This window comes from Equus caballus, chromosome 1 (assembly GCF_041296265.1).
Source record: "Equus caballus isolate H_3958 breed thoroughbred chromosome 1, TB-T2T, whole genome shotgun sequence".
Taxonomy (NCBI): domain Eukaryota; kingdom Metazoa; phylum Chordata; class Mammalia; order Perissodactyla; family Equidae; genus Equus; species Equus caballus.
Window position 1 is genome coordinate 63,554,961 of NC_091684.1, and position 17,117 is coordinate 63,572,077.

Below are 17,117 nucleotides of genomic sequence, written 5' to 3' on the forward strand. Positions count from 1 at the left end.
GGTGAAGGGGAGCACTTATGTGGTGACAGTCAAGAAATAATGTACAACTGAAATCTCACATTGATGTAAACTATTATGAACTCAATAAAAAAAAAGGAAGGAAATTCTGACACATGCTACAACATGGATGAACCTTGAAGATGTACTTAGGGAAGTAAGCCAGATGCAAAAGGACAAATATTGTGTGATTCCACTTCTATGAAGTACCTACAATAGTCAAATTCAGAGACAGAAAGTAGAGTAGTGGTTACCAGGGGCTGGGGGAGGGGATGATGGGGAGTTATTGTTAAATGATTACAGAGTTTCCATTTAGAATGATGAAAAAGTTCTGGAATGGATGGTGGTAATGATTGTATAACAGTGAGAATGTACTTAATGCCACTGAACTGTCCACTTAAAAATGGTTAAAATAGTAAACTTTATGTTATGTATAGTTTAACACACACAAACACAAAGAAGATACCATCTTATTTGTAATGCAGGTATTAGAAAGCCAGTACTGCTGCTTCACAACTACACCTGCTTTGAGACACAGTTAGTGACTGAAAACTGGAGAATTACATGCACACACACACAACCAACATTTCCGTAGTCTTTCTTGTGGATAGCCAAAACTTCAGGAAAATGGCCCCTGCTTTACGTTCTGCTTTCCACATCTCATGTCAGAGCATCTAGCTGGCTGAACCTAAATTCACATTTAGAATTCTAGTTGGATCCTGGGTTTTAGCTTTTTAACCTCTGCAGTAGCGGAAAACAACTGAAGGGAGATTGGAAAGGATACTGAGCTCCAGTTCATCATATTTGTCATGTACTCTGAGTCAGTAGTAGGTCATAGCCGATAATTCTCCTTTTAGTCAAGTCATCATTTCCAAGAATGGCCAGATTGTCCTGCAGCTGTCAGTCACAGAGGAAGGGTGGGGCAAAACAAATAGCTTCCACAAGGCAGAACTGGAAAAGAGTTTGTTGATAGTCATTATCTCCTTTTGCAGTTCTGGGCTGATTGTGTTTAGTTTGTTAAACCTAACACGCAGTGTTTGCAGTTTTAGTATGGTAGAACACAACTGAGTTATATTATTGTGAAGAGATTTGGGTCACTCTAATAGGTTGCATCTTAAAGGGTCATTAATTAAGGAATAGTTATGCTACTGTTAAGAAATACTTGATTTAAAGTTCTTAGGTTTATGATAAGCTTTTTTCATTTTATTAAGTATGGAGATAAGAACATAGGAAATATACTGAGCTCTTTTGCTCTCAGGCTACTGAAATCTCATTAGTGTGAACTGAATTTGGAGAGAAAACAAATAAATTTGCTAGTAAATAAAAGAGTTGTGCTGAAAATTGTTTTTTTATAGTTTTCAAAAATTTCTAACCAGAGTCCACCCGAAAAATAAGACATGTTTCACTTTGTACAGAACAATCAGCTGCTTTTGTTTATCTGCTATCTATGACTTCAAAGTAGGTTTGACTGATGTTTCTGGTTAGTAAGATTCTGCAGGAGTGGACTGTTCTCTCAGTGCCTTGATAATACAGTATTGACCTTTGATAAATAATTGCTTAATTGCTCATGATTTCAGAATAAACTTCTTTTAAATTTTATCTCACATTGAACTATTTCCTTTATATATATGAATTAACATTTTGCAGTGCTTTTTAATGTGGATCAAGCTTTAACAATGTACCTCAGAGTTTGTGTCTAAATAACACCTCAGATCTTTGATACAGGTATTCCACTTCTAGAAATCTAACTTAAGGCACTGCAGTACTATTTGTAATAGTAATACAATTGTAAACAATTGCCAACAATGAGGAGGTGACAAATTATTGTATAGCCATACAATGGAATGTCCTTTTCAAAGGATAATTTATAACATAAGACAGGATTCATGTAATAATGTTAAGTAAAATGATACAGAATTATCTATGGTATGATTTCTCTTTATATATAACAAATCACAAGCAATAGTTCTCTGGGGGGTAGTTTTAAAATTATATTTTACATGTTCTTCAATGAATATGTATTCTATGTATTTTTCTGTCTTTGTTATAAAAATACATGACTATAAAGATTCAAACAATGCAGAAATTTGCAGACTAAAAACCATAGAAGTCATTCAGTCCCCTGCCTAGATGAATGAAGTCCAATTTATCAATTTGTTCTTTTATGGATTTTGCTTTTGGTGTCATTTCTGAGAAAGCTAGGATCAGAAAGATTTTCTCCTATGTTTTCTTCTAGAAGTTTTCTGGTTTTAGGTTTTACATTAAGTCTGTGATCCATATCGAGTTAATTTTTATATGTGGTGAGAGGTATGGATTGGTTTTTTTTTCTATGGATGTCCATTGTTCCAATACCATTTGATGAAAAGACTGTCCTTTCTCCACTGAATTGCCCTTCTACATTTGTAGAAAATTAGATATCCATATATATATGTAGATCTATTTCTGAATTCTCTGTTCTGTTCCATTGATTTGTTTATCTTTATGCCAATACCACTTTGTGTCTTTTGAGATGATCATGTGATTTCCCTGTTTTAGCTTGTTAATATGGTGAATTATTTTAATTTTCAAGTGTTAAACTAACTTTGCATTCCGAGATAAACACCACTTGGTTATGATGTATCCTTTTTAAATATTGTTGGATTTGATTTGCTAAGATTTGCTTAAAATTTTTGCATCTATGTTCTTGAGGGTTATCAAACTGTAGTTTTTTTCTCTTGTAATGTTTTTATTTGGTTTTGGTATCAGGGTAATACTGTCCTCATGGAATGAATTCAGAAATATTCCCTCCTTTTCTGAAAGAGTGTCATTTTAGTAACCCATTTCTCCCAATTTTTGTGCTATTGTTGACATAAATTTACTTATGTATTTACCATATATAGTTACTATTTCTGGTATTCAGTGCTTTGTGTAGATTCATATTTTCATATGGTAGCATTTTCATTCTGCCTGAAAGACTTCCTTTTAATATGTCTGGTAGTGCAGGTGTGCTGGTGATGAAATTGTTCAGCTTTTGTGTGTCTAAAAAACTATTTATTTTATCTTTGTCTTTGAAAGTTATTGCACTGGGCACAGAATTATAGGTTGCCAGTTTTTTTGTTTCAGTACTTTAAGGACGTTGTTTCACTGTCTCCAGCTTGCGTTGTTCCCAGTGAGAAATCTGATTTCATTCTTCTCTTTGTTCCTGTGCACATAATGGGTCTATTTTCCCTTTTTTGCTTTTAAGATTTTTTCATTGTCATTGGTTTTGAGCAATTTGATTATAATATGCCTTGGTATAGTTTTCTTTGTGATTCTTAAGTTTGAGGTTTATTGAGGTTTTTGGGTACACGTGTTATAGTTTTCACGAAATTTGGAAAAGTTCTGGCCATTGTTACTTCAAGAATTTTTTTAAAACATTCACTGGTATTGTTTTATTTATTTTACGTTTTTGCTGAGGAAGATTTGCTTTGAGCCAACATCTGTTGCCAATCTTCCTCTTTTCTTGCTTGAGGAAGATTAGCCCTGAGCTAATCTTTTTTTGCTTGAGGAAGATTAGTCCTGGGCTAACAGTCTTCCAGTCTGCCTGTCTTCCTATGTGGATCACTCCCGCAGCATGGCTTGATGAGTGGTGTCGGTCCGTGCCCGGGATCCGAACCTGTGAACCTGGGCTGCCAAAGTGGAGTGCGCCAAACTTAACCACTATGCCACAGGGCTGGCCCCCAAATATTTTTTTCTGTCCCCTCCTCTCACTCTTCCCCTTTGGGGACTACAGTCACACATCTGTTAGGTTATTTGAAGTTGTCCCTCCTCTCACTGATATTCTTTTTGTTTTTTTAAGTTGTGGTAAAGTATCTATAACATAAACTTATCATTTAACCATTTTTAAGTGTACAGTTCAGTGGCATTAAGTACATTCACATTGTTATGCAACCATCACCACCATCTATTTCCAGAACTTTTACATCATCCCAAATGAAAACTCTGTACCCATTAAATAATAACTCCCCTTGTCCCCTGCCCCAGTCTCTGGAAACCACCATTCTATTTTTTTTGTCTTTATGAATTTCACTATTCTAGGTACCTCATCTAAGTGAATCATACAATATTTGTCCTTTTGTGTCTGGTTTATTTCACGTAGCACAATGTTTTCAAGATTCCTTTTAAAGGCTGAGTAATATTCTCTTCATTTTTTAAAATACTCTTTTCTTTCTGTGTTTTATTTTGAATAATTTTTAAATAATTTATTGATATGTCTTCAGGTTTATTATTCTTATCTTCTGCAATGTCTAATCAGCTGTTAATCCCATCTAGTATGTTGTCTTTCATTACATATATTATAACTTCATCTTTAGAAGTTTGAGTTGGATCTTTTTTATGTGTCTATGTCTCTATTGAACTTGGACATATTTAATACAGTTAGCATAAGTGTGTTAATTTCTTTGTCTGCTAATACTATTATCTGTGTCAGTTCTGGGTTGATTTTGGTTGACTGTTGCCTAGTAATCTTTGATTGGATGCCAGATATTGTGAATTGTACCTGTTGGGTGCTGAATACTTTGTATTCCTATTAATATTCTTGAGCTTTGTTGTGGGATATAGTTAAGTTACTTGAAAACGGTGTGATCGTTCTGGGTCTTGCTTTTAAGATTTGCTTGGCTGGACCAGAGACATATTTAGTCAAGGGCAGGGTTTCTCAATATCAGCAGTATAACATTTTGGGTCAGATAATTCTTTGTTGTGAGAGGCTGTCCTGTGCAATGTAGAATATTTAACGGCATTCCTAGCCTTTATTGTTTAGATGATCCCCCAGTTTTGACAACCAAAAATGTCTCCAGAAATTACCAAATGTTGGGGGTAGGGTAAAATTGCCCCCAGGTGAGAACTACTATGTTAGGGTTAATTTTGCCTTACTACTATGGCAAGATCTTCCTGTGTACTCTACCTGAAGCCCCATGGATCATGAGATTTTTTTTTTCAGTATGGTTGTTTAGGGTGGGCACTTCTATTGGCTTTGTGTAAGTACTGGGCACTGTTCCCTCTACTCTTCCTAGGTGGTTCTTTTCTCAGTCTTGTTTGGTTTCCTCACATATATGTGCTGATCAGCATTCAACTGCATATTCAAGGAAGACCCTCTGCAGATCTCTGGAGTTCCGTCTTGGTCCGTTCAGGCTGTGTAACAAAAATACTATAGTCTGGGTGGCTTAACCAACAATTTATTTCTCACAGTTCTAGAGGTTGTGGAGTCCAAGATTAAAGTGCCAGCAGATTTGGTGTCTGATGAGGGCCTGCTTCTTGGTTCATAGGTGGTCATCTTCTAGCTGTGTCTTCACATGGTGGAAGGAGTGAGAGAATTCTCTGGGGTATCTCTTATAAAGGCACTAATCCTATTCATGAGGGCTCTGCTTTCATGACCTCATCACCTCCTAATATCATCACATTGGAGGTTAGGATTTCAATATATGAATTTTGGGGAGACACAAACATTCAGTCCATGACAAGTTCTCTGTCTATGCGTCTTTCTCCTCTCCACTGTTCTATCCCATGAACACTAGCCTCCCCAGACTCTCAGCTCCATGTTTTCCACTCACTGAGTCTGCTGGGCCTCACCCAGCTTCCATCCTGTGCCGCTCATTGCATACAGACTCTCAAGGCAGTGAGCTGAGGCAGTAGGCTCACCTTATTTTCAGGTAGGCTTTTGTCTCCTGTGTATCTGATAAAGTTTATAAACCTGATATAGGCTCAAGGGCAGTAGGGCTCTGTCAGGGATCTCCTTTGTTGTCTGTTGCCCAGTGTCTTGAAACTGGGCTTTTTTCCCATATTGTTTGTGTACTTTTTGGTTGTTTCAGGTGGGAGGGTAATCTGGTTCCTCTTATTATATCTTGGTCAGAAGCAGAAGTCCTTTTCACTGATAATTCGTTCATATTAATTATTGGTTAAAGCTGAAAGTGTTCATAAACATTTGCTAACCTAATTTCTTCATTTTTGGATTCGTGTGAAATCTATAGCTGTCATATTCTTTGTTCAAAATCTCCTATTCCCTGTAGTTTCTCTAGTATATCAAAAATATTGTCGGCCCTAAAGCCTTTTATCACCTTTTAATATACCTCTTTAATGCAGATCTTCACAGCGTTAGCTAAATATAGGCCTCTGACTATATGTGGTAGAATACTATTACAGTACATGCCCTGACCTGCTGAAGCACAACCCTGGAATGTGTCATGTTTTTAGGGCATTGCCACAGCAGGCTCAAACACTTCCATGGGCTACCTGTATGATAACTCATTTTCTAGCAGCTAAAACACCCTTTTCAAAGCCTGTTTGTTAGCCTGATTGAGGGTGTAAAGAACTGGTAATGTAAGACCAAAAAAAAAAAAGAAGAAGATGAAAAAGAAGATCATTTTGAGCAGTGTGTGAGATGAAACTATACTGAAGAATAATGCTACAAGGATGGGAGTGACTTGGAACCCATTGTTGGTAAGCTGTTAGAGAAAGGGTAAATATACCCAAATAGAAATAAAACGATGGAAGAAATCTGGCCTTGTTTTGTATGAGATAAGTTTCTCAAATTTGCTATGTTGTAACTGCTGCAGAGTTTGTAGTATGTACTTGTTGAATATTCAAGGATGTAGTAATTTATTCAGAGCATACCTTGGGGAAAAGATGTGTATGTAGTGGGTAGGATGAAACCCTCTGGCTATGTATGTGAACATAGCAAAATCGTATTTTTAATGGAATTTTATATAGATATAATAAATGGTATAAAACAATATACATCAATGTGTATAAATTTCATGTGTTAAAGTGACTAAGTCACAATTCCTTGGCCTTTGGGATGGCAATGATATACAGTACCTAAAAAGAAGAGTTGAGTAAGAGCTTTTGTAGCTCTGTAGTATGTAAGAATTAGCCTTTTAAAACGTATAGACTGCTTATAGATATATGTGCTGTTAATTTTCTAAAACTGAAAAGCTGTTGTGAATTGATAATATTAAAACCTCTGGAAATAAAAGATGATTTAAGGTTTCCAAAAACTAGGATTGCTTTTAAGTAATTAAGAAATAAATATTTAATGAAAGTATTTCTTGTTTGCTGAATATTTTTGATGGTGCAAGTGGTGCCCATGTAGTTAAGTATCTGCCTTTTTCAAGTAATTATAAATCTTCATGGCAAGAGTTTGTGTGGGTAAGGGAAGAATGTAAAACATTTGTGGCCTTTTCCTTCTTCAGCATCAAGAAGCATAGAAGATTTTTCATAGCCAAAAATGCATATTAGAAGGGAATGATAAACATCAAAATCAGGAATTATAACAACTGGAAGGAGAGGAAGGGGATGCTATCAGGGAAGGATGTTCACTTATATTGATGTTTTGTTTTGCTTTTTAAATAAAGTTTAACACATGTAGAGAAAAGTATAGATCATAAATGTACAGCTTGATGAGTTTTCACAGAATGAACAACACCGTATAACTAATACCCAGATTAAGAAACAGAATATGCATATTGGAATTATTATTTTTCAAGCTGGGTAGTGGGCACATGGGTGTTTGTTGTAGCATTCTTTGTTCTTTTTTTTTTTTAATGCTTTAAAGTTTGTCTAGTATGTTTTTTAAAAATCATCTCAGAAGGAAACGTGGTCTTTGGAGATCTGGAAAATGTCAGAAAACCCACAGGCTTTAGTAGTTGAGAAACTGCTTTAGAGAAATAGTTTTTTTTTTTGTAGGGCTTTGTAAATCTCCAGTGTAACTGATACAGGTTTATAAATGTGATATACGCCCAAGTAACTGAAAGTTTTAAAATAGAAAAAGAACATAAATAGATTTGTGTGGGATCAAAGTAGTAAAAATTATTAGTACTTTTTGAAATGGTACATACATTATTGGCTTTTTATAATTGCAGTGTAAAGTTTGGGTCCTCAAATTTATGGGTTCATTGAAGTAGCTTTCTTTTAAAATTTTTGTCACTAACATTTCAATGATAGTTTAAGAAGGAAAGTCCTTATTCAGTTCTATAATGGAATATTCAAGGTATAGAAAGAACTGAGCTATTAAGATATTTATAGCTCTTTATATCTAGTTTAAAGGCCTAGTATCTGTTACAGAAATAGTTGTTTATATGGTAGATAGAAATACGCTTAATCTAATGGCTTTCCTGAAATTAGTTATCTCTATCCGCCTTTGTGGTGTTTTTTTTTTCTTTCTTTCTTTGTGGAGGAGGGAGAAATACTCCATGAACATGAAGATTTCTGAAATTTGATTTATTTTTACATATAACAAATCTTTCTGTATATCTCATGTTATGAAAAGTATTAAAATGGGATTTTTTTAATTAAGTTATGGCTGCAGTGGTGTGGAAAAGACATTTGTAAAATAATGTTTTATAAAAATAGTCATTAGGGGGCCGGCTCCGTGGCCGAGTGGTTAAGTTTGCGCGCTCCACTGCGGCAGCCCAGGGTTCGGATCCTGGACGTGGACATGGCACCGCTCGTCAGGCCACGTTGAGGCGGCATCCCACATCCCACAACTAGAAGGACCTGCAACTAAGATATACAACTGTGTACAGGGGGTGTTTGGGGAGATAAAGCAGAAAAAAAAAGAGAAAAAGATTGGCATCAGTTGTTAGTCCAGGTGCCAATCCTTAAAAAAAAAAGATTGCCAACAGTTGTTAGCCCAGGTGCCAATCTTTAAAAAAAAAAAAAAAGGTCCTTAGCCTTCCTTCTGCTATTGGGGTTATATGCATAAAATTATTAGAATATTAATTTATTGAAAACCACTCATTAATGAGTAATTTTTGTTTCTTTTACTCTCTTCTAGAAGCCAGTAGGGCAGTAAAGGTAAATTACTGTTTCTGGTATGTTTATGTGTATTTGGTCTTCAAAGGAGTTGTTAGGACACACTCAAGTTTTTGTTTTGTTTTCCTGTTTTCCCTTGATAGGCAGTGGAGGAGGAAATGGCCAGTCCTAATCAACTCTGCATTCGCCGCTGGACAACTAAGCATGTAGCTGTTTGGCTAAAGGATGAAGGCTTTTTTGAATACGTGGACATTTTATGCAATAAGCACCGACTTGATGGAATCACCTTGCTAACATTGACTGAGTATGATCTCCGGTCTCCCCCTTTGGAAATCAAAGTCTTAGGGGACATTAAGAGGTTAATGCTTTCAGTCCGAAAATTGCAGAAAATACATATTGATGTTTTAGAAGACATGGGATACAACAGTGACAGTCCCATGGGTTCTATGACCCCTTTCATCAGTGTTCTTCAGAGTGCAGAGTGGCTCTGTAATGGGGAGCCTTCACATGACTGTGATGGACCCATCACTGATTTGAATTCTGATCAGTACCAGTATATGAATGGTAAAAACAAACATTCTGTTCGAAGATTGGACCCAGAGTACTGGAAGACCATATTGAGTTGTATATATGTTTTTATAGTATTCGGGTTTACATCTTTCATTATGGTAATAGTCCACGAGCGAGTGCCTGACATGCAGACCTATCCACCACTCCCAGATATTTTCTTAGACAGGTAAGTTTTGTTTCTAGTTGCCAAGTTTGTGGAAGATTGCTATAAGAGTAATGGTAATAATATATTTATGATAATTAGCTTTTTTGTTATTGTTGTTTTGGTTGATATATACTTTCCATTTGCTTTATCTGATAGTATATAAAGATACGCTTTGAAATGGCCTTTTTCTCTCAGAGTGAATTAGACCTTAAGCCTAGGTGAATGGGAAAGACCACTGCTTAGTTTATTTTTCTATAGCTATATTATAGTTCCTCGGGCACTTCACATTTTAAAAGGGTTTCCTGGAACATTGTTTATGATAAATGGAATTTGGTTACTTTTCTTTTTGTGTGTGTGATGAACAGGATTCTGCTTTTCCAGAAACATGGAGAATTCCCCTCTATCACCAGATAAATTGGAATTTTCACAAATGGTACAAACTGATTCATTGATAGTATTCTGTTGTTTTTATGAAATACTGAATGCATAAAAAAGAATATAGTATATGTATATGAAAATAAAAATAGAACAAAACTCAAAACTATTAGTTTTTATATTTGTGCTTTTTAAGATCTTTTTAAAGTTTGTAGTACTTTTTTGTTTGTTTTTCTAGAATGTTTTTGCCTTTCTGGAAGTGCCTTGTATATGTTTTTTAAAGTAAAATGAATTAAAATGCTCACATTAAGATGGCAGAACGACATACATATCACATTTTGTTCCCTCTCAAACCCTGACTAAAAGTATAGTAAAGAGATTTTGGTTTTTTGTTTTAAGTTGTAAGCCAACAAGGATAGGGCAGATAAGAGAGGAGAAAACAGCCATACATTTTTGAAAGTTTGAAAGCAGATGAATGAGTGGCAACCAGCAGACCTAAATAAAATAAGTTAATTCTAAAACAGCAGTTGGGACAGCTGAGAGCCAACCCAATTTATGTTGCAGATTTCTCAATGCTCTGGATACTACAAGTGAAGGGGTGGTGCTAAAATAAGGAGATTGGATGAAAGCTGTTTAATAAACTGTTTCATCCCTATATCTCCTCCCCTATTGTATACAGTTTTCCGAACTATAAACAGAGGACCCTAAGGAAGTAAGGAAAAAAGCCTGTGGCTATCTGGGGAGAGAGTACTCTAGGTGGAGAAAACAGCAAGGTGCAAAGATCCTGAACTGGTAGTATGATGGCATGTTTAAGGAACAACAAATGAGAGATGGGGAGAACAGTTGGAGATGAAGTCTGGAGAGGAGACAGGAACCCAGATTGTGTAGGGACTTTATAGACCGTTGTAAGGACTTTAGCTTTCATTCTGAGTGAAAAGGGAAGCCATTGGAAAGTATTTAGGAGAAGAGTAGAGTGATCTAACTTCCATTTTAAAAAGGTCACTCTAGTTGTATTGAGAATAGCCTGAGAGGGGTGTGGGAAAGCGGAGACTAAATTATTGAATTCATCTAGACAAAGATGATGGTGGATTGGATGAGGATAGTAGTGGTAGAGACAGTATGAAAGAGTCAAATTATATATATATATATTTTGAAAGTACAGCCAACAAGATTTGCGGATGGATCTGCATGTAAGGTATAACAAAAAGAATTCAAAGATTATTCCAAGATTTTTGACCTGAGCATCTGGAAGGACGGAGTTGCCCTTCATAGAGATGGAAAGACTATGAAAGGAGCTGACCCAGAGAGAAAATTAAGGGTTTGGTTTTGGACATGTCAAGTTTAAGATATCTTTTACACCAAACAGATGCCAAGTAAGATATGGAAAGATGAGTTGGAGTTCAGAGAGACCTAGCCTGAAATTTGGGAGTTACCAGTAAAGCCATGATGTTAGATAAGGTCTTCTAGGAAGTGAGTTCAGAAGGGAAAAAAAGAAGATTGAAGATTGAGCCCAAGAACATTGTAACATTTAGAGGTAAGAGAAGTAAGGCAAAACCAGCAAAGAAGACTGAGAAGGTCAAGGCAGAGAGAGAGTAGTATCCTGGAAGCCAAGTAAAAAAGTATTTTAAGAAGGCAGGAATTAGCTATGGCAAGTGCCGCTGAAGGGTCAAGTAAGATGAGGATAATTGACCATTGGATTTAGCAACATGTTGGTCATCGGTAAGTTAATAAGGGCAAAAGCCTGATTGGTTCAAGAGAGAATGGGTTCAAGAGAGAATATGAGACTTAATGGAATTTACCTAAAAGTATATCTCCACAAATATGAAACAGCATATGCACAAAGTTATTCATTGTGACATTATTTGTAATAATTGTAAATATTGGAAATAATCTGAATGCTTATCCATGGAAAACTAGTTGAATTTGGTAATTGGTACATCTGTACAAAAGAGTACTATTTAATTGTAGAAAAGAATGAGAAAGATTTCTGTGAACTGATATGAAATATTTTGCAAGAAAAACTTCATAGCTGTGAGCACCACGAGCATCTAGATCACGGTTTCTAAATACCAATCCCTACTAAAAGGAACCAGACCAGGGCTCCTTAGAGAAATGTTTGGTTTTAAGTCTAGGCCAAGGAAAGTGCAAAATGAGCCTGAAACAGATCTCGTGCCATAAAGCAAGAAAGTGCTCAAAACCAGTGGAGGGGCTGGCCCAGTGGAGAAGTGGTTAAGTTCACAGACTCTGCTTTGTGGCCTGGGGTTCCCAGGTTTGGATCTGGGCACCGACGTAGCACCACTCGTCAAGCCACACTGTGGAGGCATCTCACATAAAATAGAGGAAGATTGGCACACATGTTAGCTCAGGGCCAATCTTCCTTACAAAAAAAGGGAAAGAAACATGTCAAAAGAACATAGGAGCTGGTTTGAAGGGGCTCCCACTCAGCAAATTAGTACAACTGGAACATCAAAAACAATAATGATGGTACTGGATTATAATATATTGAGTAAGAAAAAGAATCTGTGAATCCCTAGTGATAAACAAAACAAAACAAAAATGGTAGGGTGAGAGGGGAAATCCAAGAATAATACCAGCAAATAAATGTGGATGTCCTGACTATTTTGCAGCTTCCAATGTAATAATTTATTCAGGCAAGTTGTTTATGGATGCTAAAATCCACTAGGTAAAAGGCTCCTTACAAAAAAAGGGAAACAAACATGTCAAAAGAACATAGGAGCTGGTTTGAAGGGGCTCCCACTCAGCAAATTAGTACAACTGGAACATCAAAAACAATAATGATGGTACTGGATTATAAGAACTCTTATATGGTACTGGATTCTTAGATGGTACTGGAACTCTTAGATGGTACTGGATTACAAGAACTCAAGGCTCTTGGTGGGCAGGATATTCACATGATCTGAAAGGATCATCTCACATATTCCTTAATTACAGGGGGAATAAGTTGCTTTACAATGGCAAGATCTGGCATGCATCATTTAACCAAATGATCAAACATAGCATCACAAACTGATGCTACAAACTGTGGGACAAACTGACATTATGTACATTGCACAACATCACCTATATAATAATCCTGCCCCCCCCAAAATATAACCTAAATCTAATCATGAGGAAATTATCAGACAAATCCAGAACACGAACATTCTACAAGACAGCTGATTTGTACTCTCCAAAAATGTCATTGTAATGGCAGACAAGCCAGGCAGGGGGAATTGTAAGGGAAATTAAAGAGACATAACCAAGAGTAATGCATGAACTTTAATTGGATCCTATAGCAAGAAAAAAAATGTTGCTATAAAGGACATTTTGGGGACAATTAGGAAAATTTGAGTATGGACTGTATATTAAATGATGTAGTGTAACACTAAATCAGTGTTCCAGTTTTCTGGGTGTAATAGTGTATTGGGTTATGAAGAGGATATCCCTGTTCTTCAGAGACACATGTTGAAATATTTAGGGGAGAAGTGTCATAATGACTGCAACTTACTTTGAGGGGTTCAGCCTCCTCCAAAAGAGTATATGTGTATGTGTATGTAGGTATGTATAGAAAGAGTGAAATAAAGCAAATGTGGAAAAATGTTAATTATTGTAAACAATTGATGGATTTAGGTGAAGAACATAAATGTTCTTTCAACTTTTCTTTTGGTATGATCAGGATTTTTCAAAGTAAAAAAATTGGGCAAAGGAATGATGAGAGAGAGAATGAGAAGAGAGAAATTGGAAACAATCAGGTCTTACAAGTTTTCTGTAAGGGTAGCAGAGAAATGGAGCTGTAGCTTGTGAAGGGGAGGAAAGGATGTGGAGTCACCCAGGTTTTGTTTTGCATGGCCTATATCATAGCACGTTTGTTGTATTGATGATAGTGATCACCCAATTTTGGGGGACAGGGATGATGTTAGAGGAAAGTCATGTCCTTGAGTAGATGAAAAGGGATGGGACCTAATGGGTAGGAGAGGCTGGTCTTGGGCACATGGACTGTTCATAATAGAGGAGAAGGTGCAAAATATGGAAACAGAGATAGAAGGTGGCTAAATGTGATGGTGAAGCAAGAGGAAGTGCTTTTTGAGTGTTTTTATTTTCTCTATGAACAGAGTTAGATAGAGAAAAGGTTGGAGGTTTGAAGAGAAAGGATGAGGTATAAAATAGCCACCTAGGAGAGTGAATAGATTTGTGTGACGTAGTAGCAGCAGCACTAAAGGCCTCCCTGAGGTTAGTAGTCGTGTTGGCGTTGTGTGTTTTTATCAGCCTCACTCAACAGCGCAGATACAGGTACGGAACTGGTGGATAATTGGATTTAAGCAGGTTGTTACTAGGCAGTATGATGAAGGAAAAAGAGGCAAGGGAGTGATTTTAATGACTGACCTTGGACTCAGGTGGATAAGGAAGGATGTGAAGATATGATGTAGGTAAAGGACAGTGAAAATGTTATAAGATCAATGGATTTTTAGGTCTCAGAATTATTGGGCCAGCCCCAGTGGCCTAGTGGTTATGTTTGGTGTGCTTCACTTCAGCAACCCAGGTTCAGTTCCCAGGCATGGATGTACACTGCTTTGTTAGCGGCCATGCTGTGCTGGCAGCCCACATCCTAAAAAATAGAGGAAAATTGGCACAAATGTTAGCTTAGGGTGAATCTTCCTCAGCGAAGAAAAGAAAGAAAGAAAGACATTAAAGTTAGAGTACTAGAAAAGTTAAGCTGGAAAGACAAGAGGTGGTTAGTACAGGATTCTTGAAACTGAGATTATGAAGAATAATCTTAGTAATGACAAGATCCAGGTTATAACCATGGGTGTGGGTCACTAAAGTAGAGTAAAAGACAAGATCCTTGGAGGAGAAGTAAAAAGAGAAGTGAGTGAGAAGAACACACATTACAACAGGAGAACTTTTGGAGAGAGTGACAGTGAACCAGAGCTAAAATCTTCCAGAAATGAGAGGACAAATGCTGAGGTTGTATAGATGACTATAACAAGGCATAATGGGAGAAGGGAGGGAAAATGGTCTGGGAGAGTAATGAGGATTTTATTTTAAAGTGTACAATTCAGTGGTTTTTAGTACGTTTACAAAGTTGTGCAGTCTTCACCACTAATTCCAGAGCATTTTCATCACCACAGAAAGAAACTCATATCCGTTACCAGTCACACCGCATTCCCTCCTCCCTCCAGACCCTGACAACCACTAATCTACTCTCTGTTTCTCTGGATTTGTCCAGTCTGGACATTTAGTATAAATGGAATCATACCATATGTGGCCTTTTTTTGTGTCTGGCTTCTTTCACTTAGCATAATGTGTTCAAGATTCATCCATATAGTAGTATGTATCAGTACTTTGTTACTTTTTATTACAGAAAAATATTCCATTGTATGGATATACTACATTTCGTTTATCCATTCATCAGTTGATGAATGTTTGAGTTGTGTCCACTTTTTGGCTACTATTAATAATGTTGCTGTGAACATTCACGTACAAAGTTTTGTACAGACATATGTTTTCAATTTGTAGTGGGAATTTGAAACCAAATTTTGCGTAACTCTCTACAGTGCCACCCACTACAAAGCTCCATGCTGTTATACATCTAAACTTTATTCATAGGAGAATGGTAGCAGGTGCTGTCAGTGTTCCTCTTATATCCCCTCAGATCTCTTTTCCATTTTCTTGCACATAGATATTCCCAACATCCAGCAAACGTGTCACTTTGTTGGAGAGCTGCTCTTGGACTGCTAGAACATACTTTGGCTGCTTGAAAATAGAGCCAAACATGCTTGGAAATTTACATCCCTCCAGCAGCAGCCCTTAACCAGTGACTGATGAGGTGGGGATATACATATTTCATTTCTCTTCACCCTAATTGGGACAACTTTTAGGTCTGACCTATACTGTCTCTCAAATTCCCCACAGGATTGAACCAAAGTTACTCTTGCCTGAATTCCCCACAGGGCTTTGCTTGATGTCTTACCTTTCCCTTGCTTCCTTATCTTCCTTTTCTCATTTCCTCACTACCCTATGGTTTTCCTTTGGGAATACCCGTAATCACTTTCATGGTGATCTTTGTTTCAGAGTCTGCTTCTGAAGCTTGACACAATTCCAACAGCTTCAGTACATCATTTAAACAGAAAATTAGAAGGAGATAGGGATGCTTCTAGAGGCAGCCTTACTTAGAACAGTGAGAAGGGATAGCTGATAGCCGTGATAACAAGGGAGGAAACAGAAGCATGATAAAAAGCAAACATAAATAATGGAAAAACCACAGGAATCTTGGGCTTAACTGCGCTTCACTTCTCAGTAGTCCCTGAGGTCATTACCATGTTCAATGTAATAATCACTGTTCACAGTGATGACTCTGAATTACCAAAGAACATTAAATTCTACCCAGAAAAAAAGGCGTATACGTATATAATGCATTTTAGAAAGACAGCAAAGTAAATATGAGATATTGAATATACATTTGACAGTTTCCTTACAACACTCTACTAAAATGACAGTAAAAAGCAAGGAGGGACCCTGTAATTCCACGAAGGCAAAAACAGTGATAATAATGAAAACTTGAAAAGTAGAAAGCTAAGTGCCTATTTTGAGATTGGAAGTTGGGACTAGTAGTGCCCAAGAGGTGAATGTATTTGTACTACAGAGCTCCAGAAAAACACTCAGAACAGGAGGCACCAGGCAGGTACAGATAGGAGCTAAATATGGGAGAATTGGTTGAAAATCAATTTGAGAAGCTTTTAGACCTTTTCTACTCCAACAGAAGACGGGTGGTATATTCTCCAGAGTAGTCAAATGTGAAGGATTCTGGACTTGGGGGCACCATGCCCAGATGTGAACAAAGGTACATGCTTTCAAAGAGATTAACTGTAAATCTACGTACTGATCACTGAGACTTCCAGCTCCCTTCCTTAAGTAGCCAGACTTATCTCCCATCCCCATTCCCACCCAGCACCAATCCTCCAAGCAGGAGAACAGATTCCTCTCCTTCGAAAACCTGCACAAGAGAAAAGGACCATAGATACTGTGGTAGGGGAAATGTCCCTATCCCGTCTACCAGACCTCTGCTTGATCACTCGACAGTGAAATCTACAACTTGACAAGCTCAGTCCATACACACGGAGTATTTTTTTTCATACTTTACTGTCAAAAATGGTCAGTCAAGAATCACCCCGCATTTGAGGAAAACAGACCAATGCAAACAGAAAAAGCAAACTGAGAAGCACAAAATAGGGAGCAGAACACTTAAAAAAAAATTCGTATTCTC

General features: G+C 37.0%; 1 protein-coding gene across 5 annotated transcripts in view; it reads left to right on the forward strand.

Moving 5' to 3' along the window:
- The window catches only part of SAMD8 (sterile alpha motif domain containing 8), a 55,404-nt gene that overhangs the window by 22,588 nt on the left and 15,699 nt on the right, over window positions 1-17,117 (forward strand). For 3 of the 5 annotated variants that reach the window (XM_005602505.4, XM_001503968.7, XM_070227742.1), the window contains exon 2: window positions 8,907-9,499. In XM_005602505.4, the coding sequence (XP_005602562.1) occupies window positions 8,907-9,499 (593 nt within the window). Of the gene's footprint in view, window positions 1-6,178; window positions 6,451-8,785; window positions 8,806-8,906; window positions 9,500-17,117 lie in introns of those variants that run through there. The other 2 variants (XM_070227747.1, XM_005602506.4) reach the window with 2 other exon arrangements.